Here is a 15,899-nt window from a genome sequence, read left to right as displayed (position 1 = left end):
GGAAACAAACTGAGGGTTGCTGGTGGCAGGAAGGAATGGGGTGGCTGGGTTATGGACACTGGGGAAGGTATGTGCTATGGTGAGTGCTGTGAATTGTGTAAGACTGATGATTCACAGACCTGTATCCCTGAAGCAAGTAATACATTATATGTTAATAAAAAATAATAAAAAAGCTTTTACACATAAAAGAAACCATCAACAAAACTCAGAGGCAACCTAATAAATGGGAGAAGATATTTGCAAATCTGATAAGAAATTAATATCCAAAATACATAAAAAATCATACAACTTAATATCAAAAAACAACCAACTTGATGTTTAAAATGGCAGAGCACCTGAACATTCTTTTTTTTTTAAATTTATTTATTTATTTTCAGCGTAACAGTACTCATTGTTTTTCAAAGAAGACATACAGATTTCCAACAGACATATGAAAAGATAATCAACATCACTGATCATCAGGGAAATGCAAAACCACAAGGTAATATTACCTCACACCTGTCAAATTAGCTACCATGAAAAAATAAGTGTTGGTGAGGCTGTATAGAAATGGGAACCCTTGGGCACTGTTGGTGGGAATGCAAAGTGGTGCAGCCACTGTGGAAAATAGTATGGAGGTTCCTCAAAATATTAAAACTAGAACTACCATACAATCCAGTAGTTCCACTTTCAGGTTTTATCCAAATAAAACAAAAACACCAACTCAAGGGATGCCTGGATGGCTTAGCCAATTAAGCATCTGCCTTTGGCTCATGATCCCAGGGGTCCTGGGATTGTCCCACACTGGGCTCCCTGCTCAGTGGGAAGCCTTCTTCTCCCTCTGCCTCCCTCTGCCTGCCACTCCACTGCTTGTGTTCTCTCTGACAAATAAATAAATAGAATTTGTTTTTTAATTTTTATTTATTTGACAGAGATCACAAGTAGGCAGAGAGGCAAGGGGGTGGGGGGCGGGAAGCAGGCTCCCCGCTGAGCAGAGAGTCTGATGCAGGGCTCTATCCCAGGACCCTGGGATCACGACCTGAGCCAAAGGCAGAGGCTTTAACCCACTGACCCACCCAGGCACCCCATAAATAAATAAAATCTTAAAAAAAAAAATTCAACAAGTTATATGCACCCTTGTGTTCATTGAACCATTATATACCATAGCCAAAATATGGAAGCAATCTAAGTATCCATCAATGGATAAATAAAGAAAATGTGCCACAAATATGTAGGTATTATGAAACAAACCCTATGAAATTTGTTCATCAAATTAGCATGATGAAGACTGTCTTGTACATTGTCTGACCCCAAATGCATGGGTTTTTTTTTCCAATAACAACTAGATGTCCAACAATTCAAGAATTCTGACACTAACTACCAGTGTTAGCACAGACTCCACAGGTCAGGTTCCACAAGAATGCCCTCACTTTAGATAATAGCTGCAGACTGGATCCCTAAGCTTATCCACTTCTGCATGCAGAATACAAATCCAAAAATACCACCTCTGCCTCAAGCTCAATAATGTGTTAGAAAAAGAGAATTCAAGAAAAAAATATTTGTATTTACCAATCTATTATAAAGAATACAACTGGGGAACAACCAAATAGAAATATTAGGCAAAGTATGGAGAAGGGAGACCTTCAGAGCCTCCATACCTTCTCGAAGGACACTACCTTCCCACTGTATCAATGTGCTCACCAATACAGAAGATCTCTGAACCCTTTCATTTAGGTGTTTTTATGGTAAATTTTAATAAGCAGTCAAGAGTGATTAAATCATTGGCTGCTGGTGGTCTCCAGCCTCTCATCCTTCCCCAGGGAGGGCTGAAATTTCCAAATTTCTATTCACAGGGTTGGTTCCTGAAGCAATCTAGGGTCCACTAAATCAATCAGCTATTCATTAGCATAGAAAGACAGAATAGTAAATTCCAAGAGTTTCAGGAGCTCAGAGCCAGGAACTGACACAAAGACTAAATATTAGCAATGTCACAAAATAAAATGGTCATGGAGAATTACGATAAGGAAAAAGACATTCAAATTCATCAATAACATTGTGGTAGAGAAAAGCTAGCTGTTCACTAAATCTCTTTCACTTTTCTCCTAGGTATATATCTAGGCTTTATTTGCCCATTGAACTCCCATTATAGTTAAGAGGGTGGGGGCTACATTACTGACTTCTGATAAATCGAATGAAGTGACGCACACACCCTCCCAGGCCTATGCCATAAAAGTCAACCCTATCCTCCATGCTTTCTCTTACCACTCTGTCAGTGGCAATACCCAAGATGACCTTGAGAATAACACTCTGAAGATGGCAAACCTCACACCCATCTATCCCACGCCATTAATTAGACTTCATGAGTGTAAGAAGAAAAAAACTTCTCTCATGCTAGCCACAAAAATCTCAAGGTTTATCTATTATAACAGCTATTATTACCTTCATGAAGAAAATATTAAAAACTTCAACTTTGTAATTTCAGAATGGGAAAGACATAAACTACACTTCAGAATAAACCTCTTGAGATGTGAGTAAGATGGGTGATGAGCTGACAGTGGATGGCAAGAAATCATAACACTATAGCTTATTAAAATATTAACAGTCACCTGATAATAGCCCTTAGGAGAAGTAGTATTATCAGAAAGGGTAAATGAACTTTCAAGGTTTTAATTCTTGATGCCATATTCTTTCCACTGTACCACACTTGTCTCTCAGAGAAAGAGAGACAGCAAATCAAGGAGAATCTTTTGAAATATATTATAATAAAGAAAGAGGATAATAGCTAAAAGACATAAAGTCAAGAAAAAGTTTTTTTTAGCTAGTCTTAACGATATACTTGGGATCAATTGAAAGAGAAGACTCAAAAAAGGAACTGGAAGTTAAGAAGAGTAGAATAATCCATAGCAGTGCTACAACAATTATAGGACAGGTGAGCAGCAGTACTCCCTGAGGTAATGAGGGCCAGGCTATTTGCAAACAATGGGGATTTGTAGTAGGTTAGGCCTATGTAGATCTACATCATCCTCAGGAAATTCTCTAGGGCTGCAAACCTTGCCCTATGGTGGTTCTGAGAGCAGTACTGAAGTAGCAGACCACAGAGATTTGGTAGCTGAAAGATTTTATAGCATAATGGAGATTATCAATGCATCAGTAAAATAAAGAGAATTATAAGTAACTGAAAGTCTAGTATAAGATAATAAGCCTCTTCAATGAGCATAGAGGAATGTGAGAATAACATTAAGACTGAGTATCCTCCACTTCAGAGATGCTGAGAGATGCATGCTCTAGACTACATCAGGTTCCAACCTGCCACGTGGTTTTACTACTTCAAAGGCACAACTGTCAAGGAGTAGAAAACAAAAATGTGCGTTCAAACCACCACTTACTAGCTTAACCTCCATTTATATCTACTTGCTTTGTCATGAACAGAACTTTAAAAGTCGTTTTTGTAGTCCCTAGTACGCTTTTTTTAATATATATTTTATTTATTTGACAGAAATCACAACTAGGCAGAGAGGCAGGCAGACAGAGAGGAGGAAACAGGCTCCCCGCTGAGCAGAGAGCCCGATGCGGGGCTCGATCCCAGGACCCTGGGATCATGACCTGAGCCGAAGGCAGAGGCTTTAACCCACTGAGCCACCCAGGCGCCCCCCTAGTACGTTTTAAAAGCCATGCAAAATTGAAAGCCCTTCCACAAATTCTTCATATCATCTTTAAAACTGATCATCAGGAGCCCCTGGGTGGCTCAGTCAGTTAGGCTTGGTTTTGGCTCAGGTCCTGATCTCATGTGTCTGAGGAACAAGCCCTCTGATGGGCTCGCTGCTCGGTGGAAGTCTACTTTAAGATTCTCTCCTTCTGCCCTTCCCCCAACTCACAGCACATGTGCTCTCTAAGATAAATAAATATATCTTAAAAAAGAAAGAAAGAGAGAGAGAGAGAGAGAGAGAGAAAGAAAGAAAGAAAGAAAGAGAAACTGAGGGCTCCTGGGTGGCTCAGTCTGTTAAGTGTCTGCCTTCAGCTCAGGTCATGATCCCAGAGTCACAGGATTGAGTCCCACATGGGGCTCTCCACTCAGCATGGATCTGCTTCTCCCTCTGACCCTCCCCCCTCTCATGCTCTCACTACCTAATAAATAAATAAAATATTTTTTTAATTAAATAAAATAAAATAAAAACAATTCATCACCAAGTACCCCATGTCCGCACAAAGGCTTTGGACACTACCTATAGTATCTTTTGTAAATATCTTTTATAATTATATATTTTTTATTTTTAGCTGTCTTCATGTATTTCTCAAATCTCTCTGGCTGGCAAATTATCCTGCCTTCTTTATTCTAAATAATTACTCATACAGGTGGCTTTTTATACTCACATGCAGAAACCAACATTTTTACCTATTGCCCGCAATAGGTAAAATATTTAGTTAAGAATATTTCATCTTCTTAACTAAAAGCCTATAACTACAGCCTTTTAAAATCTTTGTGAATCCTGATTCTATCATCCAATATGCTCACTACCTTTCTCATTCTCCTTTCATGCATACTCCTCTACAAAAAAGGGAGAATATTCTCTTCCTTCCTTTCTACATTCAGTTCCCTGACCACTCAGGATTTATATCTTGGTCAAAAGGACAACTGCTATCCCATTTGTTATGCTTGATGCATTCTAACAGCTTAAAGAATCAGAGCATTACATGGTACTTATACCAACTTCTCTGCACAAATAATATCCCATACTAAGACTACTTCTATGTTAAAACTGCAGAATGTTGCATACACAATTTTTTCCTCTTTTCTCCAATCTATACTCCCAGTTACAGAAAACTGGATTCATACTGATGGTGGTCAAATCCCTAGTCTATAAATAACTCAACTACTTTTTTACAAACATGAAACTTAAAAATTCTAACTAAACATTTATTACTTTTTCACTCAAGCCACATTTTTTTATCATATTACTTTAGTCTTCTAAAAAAAAATCAGATAGTTCTACAAATGCCTCAGTGCAGGCATTCCAGTGAAGAATATGGCATAAAGTTTTCTGAATAATAATACAAAAGGATTCACTTCTGAGACTGGGCATCTTTAAAAAGAGCTAGTGCCAGAACAATACTATTTTGCTTATGTCCAAACCCTAGCCAATAAAAATACTTCATCCCATAATCAGAAATAGATTGTTAGCCATAGAATTCCTCTGCAAAACAATTCTTACATTTTCTTTGAAATATTGTTACTAAAATTAACTGTAACTTTATTTATATGACTGTCTGTGGTTTTCATGTGTGCCTAAAAAGCACAAGAAAAAGATAAAAATATCCCAGAATTGGAAAAGTAGTCATTATGTTTGGTTTAGCTTATTTTCACATTTTTATTTTTAAAATCCATCCAAATTAAGTTCAGCATTTCTCAATGAAAGGGAATAAAGGGCAATTTTTTACAAAAGATTTTATTTGTTTGAGAGAGAGAGTGACAAGAGGTGGGAAGGGGGAAGGGGGAGAGAAAGAGAGAGCGCAGGAGCCAGGGGAGGGGCAGAGAAGGAGACTCCCCACTGAGCAGGGAGCCTGACATGGGACTCAGGACTCTGGGATCATGACCTCAGCCGAAGGCAGACACTTAACTGACTCAGCCATCCAGGTGCCCAAAAAGCAAATTCTTTACATAAAAACAGAAGGAACAAATTCAGCATCCTCTAAATTAAATTTGGGTTTTGACTTATTAGTGAATGGATACCTAAAGTCCTTTCCCACAAGTCATAAAGTTTAATCTTCAGGCTAAACACAGTAACTTGTGTGCTCACTTCGGCAGCACATATACTAAACACAATAACTTGTGTCAGAACAACATACAACAAATATACACTGATTGAGGAGAGGTGACAATAGAAAATAATTTCAGTATTATACTCTGAATCCAAATAAACATGTGAAGTTGGTTTCTATACAACACAGCATTCTCTTAACATTTCTGAACCTCAGGTCTTCAAAATTATAGAACCCTGTTTTCAGATCCTGCCCTTACACTAAAATATAAATGCCAACCATAGTTTAAAGTGTCACTCTCAGAATTGTGGCTGAGACTAAGAGTCACTACTTCATGTGGTAATGGGTTTAAAACCTAGCTCTGCTACTTATTAGCTGTTAGAGCTTAGTGAATTTGTTTTAACTTCCTAATTCTCAGTTTACTTATTATAAATTAGATTCCCACTATTCAACCAATTTATGTGAGTTCATCATAATCGATCAATCCTATGCAACCGTTAGATATTAATATTAGTATTATATGCTAAAAGTTGTGACACTACTTTGGAAGGGCTAAGATTTTTTTTTTTCCCCTGTAAATCACTGGTATAGGGTCACAATCACCCTGGAATCAATGAACCATTTCGGGGGGTGCCTGGGTAGCTCAGTCGGTTGTCTGCCTTCAGCTCAGGTCATGACCCCAGAAACCTCAGATCAAGCCCCACAAAGGGCTCCCTATTCAGAGAGGAGCCTGCTTCTCCCTATCCCTCTGCCTGCTGCTCCCCCTACTTGTGCTCTGTCTCCCTCTCTCTGTAAAAATAAAATAAATAAATAAAATTTAAAAAAAACAAACCATTAGGGACTGAGCCAGATCACCTTCAATTAGACTAAAATTTTATCAGGCCTGTATCTGGTCTAGATACGACAGGAGTTACTTTAAGTTACACAGTATGTCACAGGTATTCAAGTTATTATTATTCAAGTGCAGAACAGTTACATGCCTCTAACACATCAAGCATAGCACAAAGCAATAAATAATAAAAAGACAACAAAAATTTAACAGTAATGAGTCTATTATGTTTTAAAACTGGGCTTTAATACATGTTAGATCAATAGATTTATTTTGTATTTGACAAAGCACAACAGACATTAAGAGTATCAGAATTGCTATTCAATGATGAAAAAATAAAAAGAAAAACAATTTCCAATGTAATCCAGCAGATCAAATACTTTTTAAATATTAACCCAGCACCCAAAAAAAAAAAAAAAAAAAAAATCTTGAAATGCTTTGCTAAGAATCAGCCAAGAGGTCATCTAGGAAAATCTGAGGTAAGGAAAAGTTCTGTCAACCTTTTAGCTCCTCCACTTCACCAGTCAGTGGCACATGACTCTACTTGTTACTGGAGATACACTGATAGCACCTGAACATGGGAGTGTCTGTCACACAAGGAAAAAATACCATTTACTAGGTAGTGAAATCAGTATGTCTCTCCCTCCCTATAGGAAAAACACCAGAGCCATCAGAGTATCCATTTCAAAACACAAGAATAACCCCTTCCCAGGTATAGCTAAACAGCCCCAATAATGTCTGTTGTTCTTGAAACTTACAACAGTGGTTTACTGTTCACACTGACAAAATGATGTAGTTTACATTCCTCTACACTCTGTGAGAACTCACAAAAAACTTTTCAATGGTCCACAGCACCAAAATTTTCCCCTTTCAGTCATCACTAGAAAGGATGCTGAAGCAGGGCTTAAAAGCTTTATTAGCGCAAATACCTGCTTATTCATAAGACCAATTACAAGTATATGTATGCATGTGGGGGAGAAGAGAAAGGACTACAGTAAGGAGCTCTCCAGAAAGTTACTTTTCCTGAGATCCTCACATTCTTTCCCCATTTTTAATACCAAACTTCAAGATTTGCCCTCTCTGTGTTTCTACAGAACACACAGCCCTCTTTATACAGTTGGGTTATAACAAATTAAGCATTCAACAATGTATCTTTTATCCTCTATAAGCAGAAATGGACAGTCATTAGCTAGAATGAGAAAATTCCAGTTTTCAACATCAGTTTTATTCCTACTGGGTATTTCAGACTCATGATAACAAGAGAATGAACAATTCTGCTGCGGGGGTTGGGGAGGAAGGGGAGATGCTGCAACATGTCGAACAAGCAACAATGACAGAAATCATCATCATCATCATTATCAACAAGCTACCTCATTTGCTGAGCACTTACTTAACGGAAGCCGTTGTTCTCGGCATTCTGTATATTTTTTTCCCATTTTATCTTTATAACACCCTATGAGATTGGTACTGTCGTTATCCTCATTTTATAGATGAGGACACTGCTGCTCAAAGAAGTTAAGTAACTCGACTAAAGTCATATCATACAGCTGGGATTTCCATCCAGACAGTCTCCTCCAGAGTCTGCACTCTTCACTTTCAAATCATACCAAATGTTCTCTCAACAAGAACGGCTTTAGAGAAAAGTTCTTGTGTGTGTGTGTGTATGTATACACTCACACGATATAAATACATATAGACACACACATATACACATATCCATACTCCACTATGTTTGAGAACAAAACTTCATAGTCATTGCAAAATACCTTTGTTAAGTATTTGTTTAGTGACACACTACCACTGAAGCCACTAGAGCTAAGATTTTGATTAACGAGTCAGGACTTTTTCAGCTTCCATTTACATAAAGATCATCAATTTCTTCTTTAATATTATAAAGAAGTTCAAAAGAGAAAAGAATAGCAAAACAGGCATTCCAGAATCAATATATTCAAAGGATACTGTACTTGGGGACAGGAGGATTATTTCTAGTAACATGTTACAGTTAAATCACCAGATTATTTAACAGTAACTATAAAAATAAATAGAACCATAAATGTAGCATAAAAAGAAAAGAAAAGTATCATTATAAAAGCACAATGAAGTAACACCAACTTACCAATTCAATTCCCTGTGGAAAAGGTGTATCATCCCAGTCCTTCTGCGGAAATCTCTGGATTATTTTCCCCAGACCTGCTCCTGACCCTATTAAAATCAAAGTGAATTAGTTATATAGCACAAAAAAGTCTTAATACTTGTTATATTAATACTTATTTATAAATGTGTATTTGTTGAAGAAATCAATATATTAATTAAATATTCTCAAGTTTTAAGAGGCTTAATAAAAGTATTTACTTTCTAAACATAATATTGAAATACCAAGCAATCCCTACCCTATAGACCCCAAAAGAGTGACACATATGAAAAGCTAAGAAAAATAAACAGAGGCATTAATATCTAGAGCCTCTACCATACCATAGAGAACTACTCCTATTCCTAAATAAGGAAAGCAATGTTCTCAGTATATCTAGTTGAAACCTAAAGAAAACTCTTCTAGGGAGACAAGGTAATCCTAAAGTGACAAATGAAATGCGACTATTAGGACTATACTTCAGTTATAGGGTACATGGGCACTATTACAGGTAAAGTAAGGATTTTTAGAGTGGTCTGAGAACCTAACAATTGTGTAAGCAGGGTTTCTCAACATCAGCACTACTGGCATTTTGGGCCGGATGATCCTTTGTTGTGTGCTGGGGGTCAGGGTTGGGCTCATCCTGTCTAGGATACTTAGTTTAGCAGCATCTTTAGCTTCAACCCACTATCACCACCAATTCATTACAACCAAAAACATCTCCAGACATTGCTGTGTCCTGAGAAAAGGGGGCAAAACTGCCCCGGATTGAAAGCCACCAGCCTATAGTGTCACTGTCTTAAAATTATCCTGTGATTCTAAAGAAGAGATCAACTTATAATTGAACACTGGAGATACAACCTGTGGGTAAATTAGGGATGGAAAGTACATGTTAGATCTAAATTACATTTTGCTATCCTTTTTATTTAAAGAGCATAGGGTCCTTGCATATTTTACGTGTTGTCCCAGTTGACTTCGTAGCAAAAGCACCACACTCTGGTTATTTGTACATCTACCTTAAGGGATCCTTTAACATCTGATTCAATTTGCTAATTTAAAAAATTATCCCATCATCTATTACCCTCTCCCTGTGAAATCAACTTACCCCTTGGCCCTCATGTAGAGTTCAATCACTTTATGGCCAAATTTTATCTTTAAGGGACAAATAAAAAGTTTAATTCATTTAAATGAACAACTCAGTACTGTGTTCTAAAAATGAGGTCACATTTGAAAAGGCAAAATAAAAACATTCTCAATTAAATTAACAACTGCTGCAGTATAGTAACTCCTCATATATCCATCATTATAGGGGAATGAAGGATCTCATTCAAGGTAAACCTAAATTAAAAATGGTTTATCACAGGGCGCCTGGGTGGCTCAGTGGGTTAAGCCGCTGCCTTCGGCTCAGGTCATGATCTCGGGGTCCTGGGATCGAGTCCCACATCGGGCTTTCTGCTCAGCAGGGAGCCTGCTTCCCTCTCTCTCTCTCTGCCTGCCTCTCTATCTACTTGTGATCTCTCTCTGTCAAATAAATAAATAAAATCTTTAAAAAAAAAAAAGATATACTCTTTTAAAAAAAAAATGGTTTATCACAGGCACTTACTTTTTCAAAATCTACCTCAAGCATAACCACTTCTGACATGGCAAGCAGAGCTCAAGTCAGTAAATTGCTAAGTACTGGGGATAAGCAAATGAAAAAGACACGGCCCCTATCCTCAAAAAATTCATAATTATTAGGAGAAACAGATAAACTGACAATTTCAGTATATTATGGTAAGTATAAGGCTAGAAGGGAATTTAACCCAGCAGAGCAGAGAATACTATGGAAAACGTTCTAGAAAAAATAACAACAAACTTTTTCTTTCTTTCAGTACCATCTTTGTATCCCCAAGCACAGAGCATCCTAAATACCTGGCATTTAATTCACACCGAGTTAAATGTTAATTTTAATAAATTTGTTAATACTGACATAAACTGTTTTCAAATCACATCTCCCTGTCTTTTCAAACAGAGATAAATGCAAGTTATTTATCTTATGTTTAACAAGGTATCCATATATTGCTTATTCAGTTCTGAGAGTGATATGTAATACATTTTAGGCTCAAGAAATACTTTATATTAATTTTTACACATTTATAAAAATTATAAATGTTAATTGTAGAAAATTTTTAAAATATATAAAAATATAAAGAAGAAATCACCCATAATTCCACAGCTAGAGAAAATTACTGTCATTATTTTAGACTATTTTATCTCAAGTTTTTTTGTGAACACATGTATTTTTTTTTTTAAGATTTTATTTATTTATTTGACAGACAGAGATCACAAGCAGACAGAGAGGCAGGCAGAGAGAGAGAGAGGGAAGCAGGCTCCCCGCTGAGCAGAGAGCCCGATGCGGGACTCGATCCCAGGACCCCGAGATCATGACCTGAGCTGAAGGCAGTGGCTTAACCCACTGAGCCACCCAGGCGCCCCTGAACACATGTATTTTTGTACACATGTATTTTTTTCTACAGAATTAAGATCACACTAAACTCTAGCTATATCTATTCAAACTCTAGCTATATCTATATATTTATTACTTGGTATTTCACAGTAAGTCTTTGATGTTAAACACACATTTTCTAATTACTATTATAAATAATACTGCAAAAAGCATCTTTCTATATGAATCTTTATCCTCACCTCTGTTTTCCCCAGAAAAATTCTTCAATATATAACTACTGGGTGAAAGAGAATGAAAAATTTTTACAACTAGCACAATCCCACAGGGCCCATCAGAAGACATTCAACAGTCTTTTTACATTCTGTAAATTCTTTAAGTATAAGATTGGCATTTTCACTACATTCTTACCAACTATTCTAAACATTCATTTGAGAGATTAAAAATTCTTCCTTGGCAGCAGCATAACTTTCCGAAGTTCTCCGGAAGTAACATATTTACTGATTTTAAAATTATATGTAGTGTTTCAGTAACATGAAAGCTCAGTTTGAAATACTGATATAACATTTCTAAATGCACACAGAAATAGGATTCGTGAGTGATATAACTTTCAGTTATATCAGATAATGTTATCTGAAATCAGATAAATGTACAGTAAATGTACATTTACAAAAAGTAAATGAACATTGTTTCTTGTTTCTTGATTTTTTTAAGCATTTAGTCGGAATATTTAAACTCATTTTCCTGGTTTATATATTTTATCTGACACTTATTCTTATAGGCAATACTCTTTGTATGTAAGAATGCTAAGAAAGTGGCATTTTACATTGAGAAGCAAGCCACAGTGAGGGAAGAGTGTTCTAGAGTCAGATGTCCATGGTGGACTGATCCCTATGTCTGAAGCAAAGTACACCATGCCAACCAGAGTGGCTGTAGAAGCAGCTCTTATTTGTACCACATATTAAATGGGGTTGAATTACTGAGTTGGGGAGGAAGAAATTCCTTAAAAGAAAGGGGACACTTCCTACAAAGGAGAGGTGCTAGGCAGACAAAATTGTGATTGTCCAATGCATTGTACGTAGCTAAACTGGAAAAGGAAGGGCCAGTTAGTAATCAGTGCCTTCATGTTTTCTTTCCAGTCACTAGTCTCCTACCCCATCATAAAATTAAGAAATAGAATGCCTGAGGTAGTTAATATATTAAAAGGGGATGTTCAGCAGGACACCAACACATTTGGAAATGCTTTTCTTTGAAAGAAGTATATATTCTAGACAAACTGTCCAAAACAAATTTAGGAAGGGTGAGGAAATACTGGTGTGGTCATGCACACTTTTCCCTCCTTTATGTTTGGTAAGCTACTTTCCTCTGGGTCCTGCTAGGGCTGCGGGCTACCCACATCAGCCACAAAGATTAGCAAAGATGACCTAGGATGATCCAACCATCCATCACCCCCCTGACAACGTGACTTGGCCAATGACCCCAGAAGAGCCCAGCATATTCTCTGGGGTTGCTAACTAATATACTACAGGTGTGGCATTGCCAGAAGTTAGAAGGAAGAAGTATATCTGCAGAAGAACTACTGACTGAGTAAGGATTGATTAGGCAGAGAAATGTAATACTCTGCTCCGCACAAAACTGGATGCTTGATAATTTGTTGTTTGTACCAACTGACAAAAATCAGTTATTTGAGTGCCTTCTGTATGTGTTTAGAGTATAGATGTACAAAATATATACTGCTTGGTTTAATATAGACTCTGAACTTTGAGAGATGTTACTCTAACATATGATTCACTAAATCTTTCTGTGATATGTTTATCTAAACAACTAGATCAGGGGTTACCCACACTAGACTACCTACCTATATGATGTCCATCTGTTCACATCATTTTCTTTCTTTTTTTTTCTTTTTTATTTTTTAAAGATTTTATTTATTTATTTGACAGAGAGAGCGATCACAAGTAGGCAGAGAGGCAGGCAGAGAGAGAGGAGGAAGCAGGCTCCCTGCGGAGCAGAGAGCCCGATGCGGGGCTCGATCCCAGGACCCTGAGATCATGACCTGAGCCAAAGGCAGTGGCTTAATCCACTGAGCCACCCAGGCACCCCTGTTCACATCATTTTCTATCAAAAATGTCATCACTCACAGTTCAAGAAAGGGTAGCAGTCACATTCAAGAACATACAATCCTACCACTCCTCTCACCAGCCAGAAAGGAATTACTAAATCCTTTATTTGGTTATTATATTTATTGTTACTTGTCTGTCTCATCTCACTAGGATGAAAACAATGATTCTTGTCCTACTTTGTTTACTGATGTATCCTAGGCACTGAGAATAATTCCTGGTATTTATTAGATACTCAATAAAATACTTGTTGAATAAATAAATGGGACTGTAGGTGGATAAGGCCATCTATAAACTGGCAAGCAACTTATGACCAGAATGACCTGGCTGTAAAAGGTATGCAAGACAAATCAAATCCTAGTTCGAGGGAATTCTGAATAGGAAAAATGAGACTAACGCAATAAAAAACAAGCAAACAAACAAACAAATGTATCAAAATTTGCGATGATAGGTGTGCCTGGGTGACTCAGTCAGTTAAGGGTCTATCTTCAGCTTAGGTCATGATCCCAGGGTCCTGGGATTGAGCCCCACATGGGAATCTCTGCTTGGTGGGGAGCCTGCCTCTCCCTTTCCCTCTGCCACTTCCCCCTGCTTGTTCTTGCTTGCTCATTCTCTCTCTCTGTGTCAAATAAATGAATAAAATCTTTTTAAAAAAGAAAAGAAAAAGTCTTGTTATGATGTAGAAAAAGGTCAGGCACCACAAGTGGTCATGTGTAAAACCCAAGTTAGAGAACAACAAAAACTCTTAGGCAGACTTGCCAGCAGAAACAAGACACACAGAAGGAAGCAGAGATGCCACAAGAGAAAGGCTGTACTGCTAAGTTCTAACTCCAGTAAACTCTGGCAGCACTAATGTCTGTCACCAAACTTTAGAGGCTTTTTGTTTTTTTTTTTAAGAGACAGAGAGAGAGAGATCAAGCAGGCAGAGAGGCAGGCAGAGAAAGAGGGGGAAGCAAGCTCCCTGCTGAGCAGAGAGCCGGATGAAGGGCTCGAACCCAGAACTCTGACACCAGGGCCTGAGCCAAAGGCAGAGGCCCAATCCACTGAGCCACCCAGGTGCCCCCAGAGGTATTTTTATGATATCCTTCCCTCAAGTAAGAATGAATAGGTCTGTATTACTTGTCACTAAAGAATCCAAACTAGAATACACTGTATCAAGCACCCTGACAGATCAGCTCCTTCAAACTGGTAAAAGATCTGGAAACAATTACATTAAAAGCTTTAGTCAGAAAACTTAAAAAGAAAAGTAACAGGGCCTAAGAGACTATCCTGCTCCAAATACCTGAAGAGCTATTACATGAAAGAAGATGGAGTGAAGCAGACTAGAGCCAAAGATTTAATTCTGATTATTTTTTAGTTATTTTTTTTTAATTTTTTTTAAGATTTTTTTTTTAAGATTTTATTTATTTATTTGACAGAGAGAGAGAGATCACAAGTAGGCAGAGAGGCAGGCAGAGAGAGAGGAGGAAGCAGGCTCCCCGCGGAGCAGAGAGCCAGATGCGGGGCTCGATCCCAGGACCCTGAGATCATGACCTGAGCCGAAGGCAGCGGCTTAATCCACTGAGCCACCCAGGCGCCCCTATTTTTTAGTTATTTTTGAGTCAACATAAAGAAAGAACCTTCTAAGAATGACAATTATTAAAAAAAAAAAAAAGAAGAAGAATGATTTGCCACAGAAAGCAATGAGCATACCTGAAGTTTTAGAATAAGCTACCAATTTTTCTGGTCTAGGAAACCATACAGAATGGTAAGAGAACAAATCCAGAAAAGCTGGCAAGCAAACTATCACATAAATTCATTTATTTTATTTATTGGTATTTATACAATAACACTATGCCAGGTTTGTGTTAGGTGCTGAGGAGACAAGGATAAAACTTGCTGTGAGAATATTTAGAACTTGAATAGTGGTTTTTGAAATGCAAATAAAAGGGCAGATGTAGGCACAGTATAAGAACAGGAAAGAAAACCGTATTGTTTAGAAATCAGGTCATGAGTCTAATGAAATCAGAGACAGACTAAAAAATTCCAAACTAAAAAATCCACATTTTGGAACAGAGCTATTTCTTCCTTCCATTTTGATGTACTAGTAGCATCATTTAACCCAAAGACAAGAAATGTAAATTTTCAAGAATCCAAATAAAAAATAACTAAGGGAGTATACAAAAGAAAAAGCTTTTTAAAAAGAAAGAAAGAAAGAGCTTAAAAGCTGACATCCTTTCATGGCTTAAAAAGCAATTCAAAATTGTCTATAAGTGTATGATGCTCACATAAAGACTTCTTCTCACAATGACTTTGTTTTTTTTAGATGATTTATACACCTAGCAAACTTTATACTCAGTCTAGTATTATACTTTAATACTGCAAAGATATTCATGGAAAACTGTGGGAATTTAAGGACGGACTTTCTGACTCGCTAACACATTTCAAACTAAATTTATAATTATTTACATGCAAAAACAAACGTTGCTTTAGTTCTCTTAATAATGAAGTGTATTTGTCTTTTTCCATGTAGCCTTTTCACTTAGCATTATACTGGGGGGGGGTAGGGAAAAATAAGGAAAGATTAATAAGAAGGGTAAAAACCTTTAAGTATGAGTTGAGTAAGGTCTTTTCAACATCTGTTTATGATAAAAATTCTTAATA

General features: G+C 37.2%; 1 protein-coding gene across 3 annotated transcripts in view; it reads right to left on the bottom strand.

The window, feature by feature from the left end:
* SBF2 (SET binding factor 2) overlaps positions 1 to 15,899 on the bottom strand; it is a 503,560-nt gene that overhangs the window by 383,974 nt on the left and 103,687 nt on the right. For all 3 annotated transcript variants that reach the window (XM_046014550.1, XM_046014552.1, XM_046014551.1), the window contains exon 2: positions 8,682 to 8,767. In XM_046014550.1, the coding sequence (XP_045870506.1) occupies positions 8,682 to 8,767 (86 nt within the window). The remainder of the gene's footprint in view (positions 1 to 8,681; positions 8,768 to 15,899) is intronic.

This window comes from Meles meles, chromosome 8, assembly GCF_922984935.1.
Source record: "Meles meles chromosome 8, mMelMel3.1 paternal haplotype, whole genome shotgun sequence".
In the NCBI taxonomy this organism is placed as follows: Eukaryota; Metazoa; Chordata; class Mammalia; order Carnivora; family Mustelidae; genus Meles; species Meles meles.
The sequence above is the reverse complement of the archived record's forward strand: the minus strand, read 5'-3'. Positions and strand labels throughout refer to the sequence as shown.